The sequence below is a fragment of the Octopus bimaculoides genome, chromosome 8 (assembly GCF_046866305.1).
Source record: "Octopus bimaculoides isolate indiv1 chromosome 8, ASM4686630v1, whole genome shotgun sequence".
NCBI lineage: Eukaryota > Metazoa > Mollusca > Cephalopoda > Octopoda > Octopodidae > Octopus > Octopus bimaculoides.
Genome location: NC_142935.1, coordinates 87,278,886 through 87,290,456, shown reverse-complemented (window position 1 = coordinate 87,290,456; position 11,571 = coordinate 87,278,886). Strand labels below are relative to the sequence as shown.

At 35.2% G+C, this 11,571-nt stretch overlaps 1 protein-coding gene across 1 annotated transcript in view; it reads right to left on the bottom strand.

The window, feature by feature from the left end:
• Positions 1–2,694: 2,694 nt before the first annotated feature.
• LOC106872413 (pancreatic triacylglycerol lipase) overlaps positions 2,695–11,571 on the bottom strand; it is a 75,770-nt gene continuing 66,893 nt past the window's right edge. The window contains exons 9-11 of the mRNA XM_014919409.3: positions 9,823–9,949; positions 4,059–4,250; positions 2,695–2,965 (exon numbers count right to left, since the gene is read on the bottom strand). Coding sequence (XP_014774895.2) covers positions 2,887–2,965; positions 4,059–4,250; positions 9,823–9,949 — 398 coding nt within the window. The 3' untranslated portion in view covers positions 2,695–2,886. The remainder of the gene's footprint in view (positions 2,966–4,058; positions 4,251–9,822; positions 9,950–11,571) is intronic.

Below are 11,571 nucleotides of genomic sequence, written 5' to 3'. Positions count from 1 at the left end.
TGTATGTGAGTGTGGTGCTTTCTCTTTGAAAAGCATTTTGCTTCTAACACCAAAAGACACGTTCATCAAAAATTTGATTATGTAGATTTTCTTTTTATTCACTGCTTGGCTGACTGTGTAGTTAAGAAGTTTGCTTTCCAACTACATGCATGGTTCCAAGTTCAGTTAAGTGTCTTATTTACTGCTCTAGGCCAACAAAAGCTGAGGGAGTGAATTTGGTAGATGGAAACTGAAAAGAAACCCATCATATATATGTGTTTATGACTGTCTACTTGCCTCGATATCATGCAGATGTTATAAATAAGCAACACCAACATACAAGCAGTGGTGCTTGCTTGTAGTCTTTTTTGTGAAAACGTGTTGAGACTAAGAGAAATATTAGCTTGTTTGGAAACGGGTGAGGATGAGCAATGGGAAAAGCATTTGACCATCAAAAATTTGCCTTGACAAATTCAAGGCTGGAAAACTAAAGGTTAAAATAATAATGTGTGTATATGTGCAGTGAGATTATTCATAGTTTCTTTTTTGGAATTGGAGGTTATTTTTTCACTGCATAGAATTAACATCATAGTTCCAAATAATTCATAATATATATATATGAACTTTTGAGCATTTTGATGAAAACTGCCTTATGATTAATTGTGATGTACCCCACAAGGACACTATAAGTACCATAATCAATCAATTCAGCTGTGAATAAGATGAAAAAAATTCTTCCAAAACCCCAACCCATGCCAACATGAAAAATGGATGTTAAATGATGACCATTGTTAGTTGTAGCAATAATAGGAGGAATCAAATGAGAAATTGTGCTAAGGTCAAACAAGAAATCAATCATCATCATCTTCTTTAACATTTGTGTTCAATGCTGGCATTGGTTCGGTGGTTCAACAAGATAGCCTGAGAGCTACTTTGGTCTCCAGTGTCTGCTTTGGCTTGGTTTCTTGGGCTAGATGCTAGTCATAAAACCAGCCACTTTACAAAGTGTACTGGGTGTCCTTTCTTCCATGGTACCAGCACTAGTGGGGTCACCAAGTAACTTATAAGGCAAGACTCTTTGGCAGTGAGGGGGTGCAGTATTGAGGAGAGTGGCTTTATACCAGATGATGAGAGGTTCAAGTACGACAGGAAGAGGAACAAATGTCTTGTAGAGGAGACACATAGGTATCCCAGCAGAAAAGGGACAGAAAGGTGATATGTCAGGATGTACTCTCAAGGTACAAGGTGGACAGAATAAGAGCGGAGAGTGTAGGATGGTTGGTTGGGTAGGTATGTTTTCAAGAGTGTGAGAAGTGAATGGTGAACATTGATGGCAGCATGGACAATGAGTCTGTTAGGGAGAAGGTAAGGAAAAGAGCAGTGGGTCATGAAAGGAGAGGGGAAAAACAGTGTAATAAATCTAGATACATGAGAAATAAAATGTGAAGATGTTGGGTGACGGTCAGAGGTACATAGAGGTGGATATAGTGAATTACCATATATACTTGCAGATAGGTCACATTTTTTTTACCCAAAATCTCAATAAAAATAAAGTGCGACCTAGCCACTTGACATCACAAGGATCTGAACAGCAGCGTATCAGTAGTCCAGAAGAAGAACTTTTGAGTTTCAATCCTGATGGAGTTTAAAAACTATATCTAAATGAATAAAGATTTTTCTTATGTAACACTTTTTTCTGTTCTGTTTGTAATTCTTGACATTTTTGTTGAGTTGGTACTTGTTTTTTTTTTCTTATCAATTCTACTACTTTCATAAAATCACTTCCACAAAAATGTTAATATTTGTAAGCAAAGTTTTGAAATAAAGGTGAATATTTGACAATATTAGTTATATTTAAGAAGTCAAAGAGAGCTATGTAACTCTTCAGATTATAGGGTAACTTATCTGAGAGTCAACTGCAAATACCTACTTTGACAACTAAGGTTGTGACCTATCCACGAGTATATATGGTACATCAGCAATTGGGTTGGTGGAAGATATGCTCAGAGGGAAAGGGCATTCAGTGGACATAGTGGCAAGATATGATGTTGGCAGTATAGAATGGGTAACAAGGGAAGAGGTACCAAGAAGAGGGATTGCTAATGGTACAGAAAGGAACAATGTCACCACCACCAAAGGCCAGAGATCAAAAGTATTGGTCAAGTGTAGATATGGTTTGTCTCAAATTTGTGAAGGCTTTTGACAAAGTTGAGCATGGAAAATGATACATCACAAATTGTATGATTTTTGCAGAATTGGAAAATAAGGAGAATAGTGCTATGACTTTTAATAAGAGACGGAAATTAATCTGTTGCAACAGTAAATGATACCCTTTCAAAAGATTGAATAATTTTGAGTGGAATACCTCAAGAAACTGCTTTGGAGTTATTACTTTTTATGTTAAGCTCCTGCAGACGTTTTTGGTTATACAAACTGCCATTTTTACTTTCTATGCTAATGATACAAATATATCAAAAGCAAATAAAACGTTTATTTGTATCAAAGACCAATAATAAAAGGCTAACAAAATCTGCCTTAACAAATTTCATTTAAGTCATGCAAGCATGGAAAAGTAGCCATTAAAATGATGATAATGATGTATTAATGGGTATAAAAATTATAAAAATATATTTACACAAATGTGCAAAGAAAGCTAATTTCTTTTCAATGTGTAATGAATAATTCATTAGTATAAACAGGAAATAAATAACCACATTTACATAAACAATCATTTATTGTACCATTTAGAAAATAATTTTTTTCTGCAAAGCAGTATGAAATTATGATGTGCATCATAACAAATTTAAACAAAGTTTATCTGAAAATGTTATTTTAAAATTTAAGCTTGAGATGTTGATACAATATATTTATAAAACAACGTTGATTCAATTATCTTTCACATATTTATCAGCAACTCTTGCTTAGTTTGAAGGATTGTAGGTAATCATGTTTGATGTCGGTGTACAATGTATGACAAAACGTTTTCCTGTAAATAAAAATCAAGAGAAATTAAGCTCTTAAACAAAAAGACAGAATCCACAATGTTTTACAGCGTTTACAACTAAGCATTGCCACAGTCTAACTAGGTGGACATCAGCAAGAAAGCCAGTATGTACCCACACAAGCTGCTAGAAATAGCAGCTAAATCTACCTCAAATCAAACACCACATTCTTGGAAAAGGAAAAGCATATTGGGTAATATAGTTCTGCATGATCTGTGTCTGGTTTAAATCGTGGGGGTGGTCATTGTTGGAACATGTTTGATTATGGGTCTGCTTGGTGAGAATTGACTGGGAGCTAAACAATAACTCTAGTATTATCACTAATATGTGCCCACAAAGAAACTTCTAGTTGATCAGTCAATCTGCTCGTAATATCAACCCCTCAAACCTTGCACTGGCATTTTAGATTAAAATAAAGGGTATATTGATTAAAAGACAGGATTATTACATCTGGAGCATATTTGATAGTCGGTCAGTTGGATCAAAGACTAGGACTAAACAACTTTCACTGCTGCTGGGTAATTTGTACCATGTCACATCATGAAATATCCTTTGAGCAAATAAAGTGTATAATAACTTGTTTCAACCCAAGGATATTACTGGTTTATGTTGTTACATTGTTACATGTCAGACCTGTGACATGTTGATAGTTGGTCAAATGACTTGGTGTAGTCCACAGAGCCATTGCTCCTAATATTTTGTGTTTTAGTTAAGTGAAATACAATACTGTCTGTATCAACAGATGGTGGTTTATTGCAGGGTATGCAATTTGATTATTTTATGGTGAACACTATATTCATTTTGTGGTATATCCTTAGTATATCTTTTGTTGTAAACATCTGAACATTTATTTTGTGTCATTGTTTACATGTTTCCAATTGGAGAATCAGTATATTTCTGACAATAGGGATGATAAGGGATTGTCTATAACTTGGTACAGACCATATACCAGACCTTCATTTGAAGACTATAATCTGTGTTCTAAACTAACAATAATTATGACATCAACAATGTCAGCTTTTCCAACTGTAGTCACAAATAAATTACAAAAATCTCAAGCGAAAGGTCACCACTTACTGGACTGCCTTCTCATCTGTGACTGCAAGTTTGAAAACTAAGATACTCTTAGGAGGATTGCTAATCCAAGTCCAAGGTTTAAACAAATTTTTCTCATATTTCCATTTCAGTTTCAGCTCAACTAATTCTCCAAGATTTTGTGTATTCTTCACCAAGAATGATAAATTCTTTTCAGGATCCAACTTGATATTACTAAAAAAAAGATAGAAAATTATACATACATATATTCACACACACACACAAAGAGAAAGAGATAATATACATACATATATGTGTGTGTAGGCAAATAAAACAAGGTAAGGTAAGAGAAAAGAAAAATAAGAATTTTAATATTTCTGTAGAGGTTACAGATGTTTTGTAATCCACTCAGAATTACATCAACTTCAATGTAAACAAGTACACACACACATAAAGAAAGAGAGAGCAGGTGCAGATATGACTGCATGATTCAGAAGCTTGTTTCTCAATCATATAGTCTTGTGTTCCGCCCCACTGCATGGCACTTTGGACAAGTGACTTGGGCTTCAGATCAATAAAAGCCTGTGAGTGGATTTGGGAGTATGTGTGTATGCACGTGTGTCATTGCATGTGCATATGGATGTAAATATATATATATATATATGTATGTATATTGTAGTGGAAATGGTAACCCCCCCACCATGGGACAAGTATGATCCAGCCACCATAAAGTAAGACGATGTCAACCAGTACAGAGAGTCGTATGTCAATCATTGTAGAGTTGTACAAGTTCTGTTGGAGTTAAGTGTAAGTTATATGTTCGTTGCCAGTGCCCCTGGACTGGCTCTTGTGCGGGTGGCACATAAAAGACACCATTTTGAGCGTGGCCGTTGCCAGTACCGCCTGACTGGCCTTCGTGCGGGTGACACGTAAAAGCACCCACTACACTCTCTGAGTGGTTGGCGTTTGGAAGGGCATCCAGCTGTAGAAACTCTGCCAAATTGGATTGGAGCCTGGTGTTGCCATCCGGTTTCACCAGTCCTCAGTCAAATCGTCCAACCCATGCTAGCATGGAAAGCGGACGTTAAACGATGATGATGATGATGATAGCAGGTAGTTTAAAGTTGGTGTCTTGCAGAGCTATCAGCAATAGCACAATGTGACGAAGTGGTGTATTACCATTCTGGTATAGAAGAGATACACTGTATCCGATACCAAGAAAATATCATGGCTACTAGAGTAGATACAACAGCTACAATCACAACAGTAGTCACACATTATAGATGTAGAAAACACCACATCATAACATATATACGTGTGTGTGTGTGTTTGTCTCCTTGTCTTGATATCATGTGATAGCTGTAAGTATCAGTCATAGAGGCAGTGTATTTGTTTCTAGTCTTGCAGGAATATATGTTTGACCAAGATGGAAGTGGCGAGGGTTTGTGACAGGAAGGGCATCTGGCCATAGTTTATCTGACTCAATAAATTCAGTATGATCCATGCAAGCATGGAAAAGTGGATGATGGTAATGTGTGTGTGTATGCTTGTATGATGTAATGTAACTACCACAATATAGTTTGTTCTAACAGAAAATTCCACATTTAAGTGGGGATAGATATTACCTCATAATATTGTAATAACCACATCACCAGCATCACCTGGCTAACAAAAATATCAGGTTATACATTATTAGATACAGTTTGTTGGCTCAGTAACATGTGCCATGCTTTTGCTAATTTAGGGGCCTATGTAGTCATCCCTGAAGCTCATCAAGCTCAGTAGGAACAGCTAAGATGTCACAGCTGCATGGTGAATGGGCCACACCAGTACCCAACTGGTATACATAGCAACTAAGTAGATTGAAGCAATGTAAAATATATTGCCTTGCTCAAGAACCAGTGAGTCAACAAGCCTGGGAAGAGGACCTACAAACTTATGCTCATGAGCCAAACATCCCTATCAACTAGGTCAGAAGCTTTCAATTCAGAAGGATGTATGCTGTAAGAATTTAAAGTTTATATCTTATTCTAGTCTCTTGGAAATATGATTAATTCACTGAAATAAGAATTTTTAATGTTCTCTTTTTTTCTTTCACCTGATATCTAATTTAACCCTTTAGCATTCACATTATTGTCAAAAGTAATTCTTATTTTATTCTTTTACTTGTTTCAATCATTTGACTGTGGCCATGCTGGAGCACCACTTTAAAGGGATTAACCCTTTAAAGCATAGTACTTATTTTATCTGTCTTTTTTGCTGAACCACTAAGTTATGGTGAGGTAAACACACCAACACCAGTTGTCGAGTGAAGGACAAACACGGACACAAACACACATAGATATATATACAACAGGCTTCTTTCAGTTTCCGTCTACTAAATCCACTCACAACACTTTGGTCAGCCCGATGCTATAGTAGAAGACACTTGCCCAAGTTGCCACACAGTGGGATTGAACCCGGAACCATGTGGTTGGGAAGCAAGCTTCTTACCACACAGCCATGCCTGCACCTATATTTTGAATTAATCTTGCACTATCTTGTAGCTTTGAGATTTTAATGAGGCAATTATTACGTTTTAGTAGGGTTTGAACATAAAACATGTAGAATATTTGGGCCAGATATGGCCTGTTTAAATACTAATGGATGAAACTTACTTGAATTTAATCATTAAACAATTATCCTTAGCTAACTGACACCAGACTCTTAATTATTTAAAGACAATAATAAAAATGAAGTTACTTTTTAATCCACCAATTTATTTAATTATTTAGTTTTGACTTATTTTTATCTTCCTGTTTATAAATAGTTAATTATGTTTACCTTTCTGTTTTTATATAATTAATTATTTTAAATAGATTCAACTTAAAATTCAATATCATTAGTCCCAAAAATGTAATTTAATTACTTCCCTTCATTTTTGTATCTTATTTGCAAGACTCTTTATGTGAATTTATGTGTTGAAGCAAATTTTGTTGTCTGGGGGAGAGTTATATTGCGTTAATGCCTTATTATCTAACACACTCACCGGTTCAATTACCACTCATTTATTATTTATATTTTTTTCTTCCAAAGTTTTGTTGCTTTTGCTACCTTGTTGACTCAACATACATCGACAAGGTTGCAGAAGCTAAGAAAATTTTGGAAGAAAAATATACATAAATAATAAATGAGTGGAAATCGAACTGGTGAGTGTGTTAGATAATAAGGCATTAAGACAATATGACTCTCCCCAGACACATCAAAATAATTACTTCCTTTTAATGGGTAACCTGCCTTTTCACTCCTACCTCCATTATTCAATTTAATCACATCTTTTGTATGAAAACAAGCAAGTCAGTTGTTTTACATTGTCCCTACCTACAAATTAAATTTAACTTATCCAATCCTTGCAGACATTTTTTTACTTCTACTTTCCATATATGGGTTGTAACAGTGTTAAATCTATTGTTCCTCGTAATCTACACTTTGCTTCACCTCCCTCACTAAATCACATCCGTATATTGACAAATTCTAGGTTTTTTTGTAATTCAGTAATGTGTGACAATGTTTCAGTAGACTGAATCAGAATCTCTCAAATGTATAGCAGAGATCTTTATATGCGTGTATGTATACACGTGTGCGCATCCACTTGTGCACGCACACACACACACACATCAGCAGCAGCTGCAGTATCATTATCATTAGGTACAGGCATGACACCTTGAGTAAATGTCTTCTATTATAGCTCAGGGAAAACAAAAGCCTTGTGAGTGGATTTTGTAGATAGAAACTGAGAAAAATCCATTTAGTTTATCTATCTATCTATCTATCGATAGATATCTATCTATTTATCTATCTATCTATGTATCTATCAGTTGTTCATATATCTATAACATTTAATTTCCTAAAATATATCATCATCATCATCATCATCATCGTTATCATTTAACATCTGTTTTCCATGCTGTATGTATATATGTGTGTGTGTATTTATGTATATATGTTTATGTCTCCTTGTCTTGATATTTCATGACAATTGTAAATGAGTATCACTGTCAGGCATGCAATGTTATTCATTTCCAATATTCTGCAAAAACATGTCTGGCAATAGAGAAATATTACTTTACTTCAACACATTTGAGGACTGGCAATAGGAAGAGCATCCAGCCATAAAAAATCTGCCTCAGTATACTCCATCTGACCCATACAAGTATAGAAAATGGATGTTAAAATGATGATATGATGATGAGGATGACGATGACAACAACAAGGATGATATTTACAGAGAGAGAAACAGACAGACAGACAAGCAGTCAGACAAGTAAGCAGGCAGAGAAAAACTGAAGTGCTGGTTCTGAATAATTTCAGAACCTGATGTTTAGCTTTATTTTTAGCTATTTGGTATTTTTACCTGATGGTCCCTTTCTTCCAGTCCTTCCAAACCTATTTCTTTGCTGTTATGTACAATACTGTTCCATCACCATATGACCTTGCATTTGGCTATGTCTTTGCACCAGCCACAAGTTTGGCCTGTAGCCTGCAGCAGATTGTTCCATAATACAGTAAATTTTAGCTTCAAGTTATGTCTCTGTCTCCTTCTCCCAACAGTCATAAGTGCCAATTAACACCTCTCAATCTGTGTCCAACAGAGAATTCTTTCAACTACCAGGTCTTGCTTTTCTGAATCTTTTTTTTTTTTTGTTTTGTCTGTGTTAGAGTAGCTCTTATTTTGAAGCCATTCACCATTAATCTATGTTGAGTAGTTCGTTCTTTATTTGGGAAAGATTTTGCAATCATCTACCTATCCCATTTCCTGGTGAGAATAAAATCACTCTGGCTTGAGTGCTCACCTGATTGATAAGTAATTCGAGGCTTAAGTGATTTCCTGAAGTTTGTGTTGCAGATTATGAGATTATTTGTATCACAGAACTTCAGAAGTCTCAGTCCTTCCTTAATTATTTTACTTTTATTGAAACCACCACATACTCCAGTAAAGCCATAACTGTGGTCCAACATGCCCAGTAAAATCAACAGCTCTGATAATGAAGTTGCCATTGTCTGTTATTAAGGAAGTCTACAGAAGGACCTCATAAAAGTACTCCTATTCATCTGCCAACCCTGAATATGATGCATATGTGGAGATAATTGTCACTGAAGTATTACCTATGATGAGTCCAAATTTAATAGTTCTGTCACATACTCTGATGGCCTCAATTACCTTATCTACCCCACTTTTTTTTTTAAATAGAATACCAACACCACCCATACACTCTTATATATCCAGAAGAAGTTATCTGCCTGTTTCTTGTCTGTGAAGAGCCTGGTTGAGGCTCCCCTCCATCTTAACACTTGTATACAGCACACATCTACTCATCCACATTGGAGTATTTCCTCAATTTCACCAGACCTACCTTTTATTGTGCATTCATTAAAGATAACCACCCTGAAGTTTTGAACCCTGATAGGAAGAGCTGGAGTAGGATTTCCAGTAGCTTGAGTCAGTAAGCTTGAGTCAGTGTTTGTGCGTGTGTGTGATTCAGTATTATCAACAATAAAACACAATATTATATTCTCATATCAACCGATTTACCAATCAGTTTCATATCAGGAGTTGAGAAAAGCCTGTTAACCATCAGAAAAAACTAAAAGAAATGGTATAGTGTGAGGTCTGTTAACCAATATATGAGTGCCTGTATTTTTATGACTTGTGGATTTTTAGACACATATATATGTGTGTGTGTGCGCGCCACATGTGTGTGTGTGTGTGTCTATGTATGTATGCATGTACATATGCATATGTGTATGTATGTATTTGAATATTTACTCATCAGTAATCTGTATTACATCAGTCTTGGAATCAGAACCCACAAGCTGGATATACAGTTTTCCTTCTGCTATATTTCCACGGTAAATTGATGCACCAAGACGCAAGTTGATCTTATAATGCATCACTATAAAATAAAGCAAAAAGAGAAAATGTAAGATGTTATTATGGTTGTTATTAATTTATAATATAATATATAATATATGACAAAAGGCTTGTAGATTGGTAGAATTTTTAGAGTATTGAAGAAAATGCCATGTGGTATTTCTTCTGTGTTGAGTTCAGATACCCAAAAGTCAACTTTGCCGTTCATTGTTTTGAGATTGATAAAATAAAGAACCAGCCAATGTAACTGACTAATCCCCTTCCTCCCAAACTGCCGGCCTTGTGCCTAAATGAAAAACAATTTACAGTTTGTAAACTTAGTATTGCAAACTGAACAGTGACCTCACTAGTGCTGATGTCGTGTAAAAAGCACTTAGTATACTATATAAAGTCATTGGCATTAGGAAAGGCATTCAGCTGTAGAAACCATGCCAAAGCAGACATTGGACCATGATATAGGCTTCTGACTTGTCAGATACTACCAAATGGCCAACCTCTGTCAGCATGGAAGATGGACATTAAAAGATGATGTACATAAACATAGTAGAAAAGATTGGCAGTAAATGTAGCACAGAACATTTACATAAATAAACTGCTTTTTTATATTATGAATTTTCCAGCCATGGCACAGCATTTCATAATAATAGTATTGAGCTTATTGTATATGATACTCAGGTGCACTATAACTGAATGAATGCATATATATGTATATGAACTAAATTCATGAGATGCATGAAATGATTGGTTACATATGATATGTACACATGATCGCCAACTCAGTTACATTAAGTGAAAAAACATTTCTCGAAACAATCACAAATAAACATAAGTCATTATTTGAATGTATTTTATACAACTATTATTATTATTATGTTGTTTTTTTTTCTTCAAATTTTCTTCCATTTCTTGCTGAGTGTTTTCCGTACACCTAGGGCAGAGAAGATCATTGTATGCATTCCCAGTTTACACACGCAAATTCACAGGTAAAATATGTATTAAAAAAAAAAAAAAGTGCTTTCTGTTCTTAAGAAGGATCACAAACTATGTATTGTTTCATTGTATAAAAGGAGGTTAATATGAAATCATGTTTTCAAAATTTTAATCCCACCCCCGTCCCCACCACAATTTCTTAATTTGTAATGACGGGTTGGTTAGTAAACAACTTTGCTTCTTATCTTGTCTATTATCTTTTAACTTCTTGTTCATTTGAATAGGAAAGTCCCACAAAATCTTACATTTCTCCAATTCCAGTACTCTTTCGACTCGATAATTGTACCATGAATTTCCAGCTTCAAATCCCCATTTCTGGCAAAGTTTCCAGTGTAAAACTTTTACCACCTGGTCATACCTCCATTTTTTATATTCTTCTTGTGCCAGCTTGGGGCATTCTTCCACAATGTGTGCCACTGTCTCATTCCAAGTTTCACAGACTCTAGATTTTTCTGATACATTCTCTCGATATATATTTTTTCTCAAGTTGTTTGTTTTTATCACTTGATCTTAAGCTGCTACAATTAAGGTCTCTGTTTCTTTTTGTTTTAATTGCCCCTTTTTTAACCAAGACCAGGATTTGTTCCATATATGTCTTCAGTGGCTCTCCAAAATTGGCCATGCAGAGGTTTCTCATCAATCTGCCTAACACAC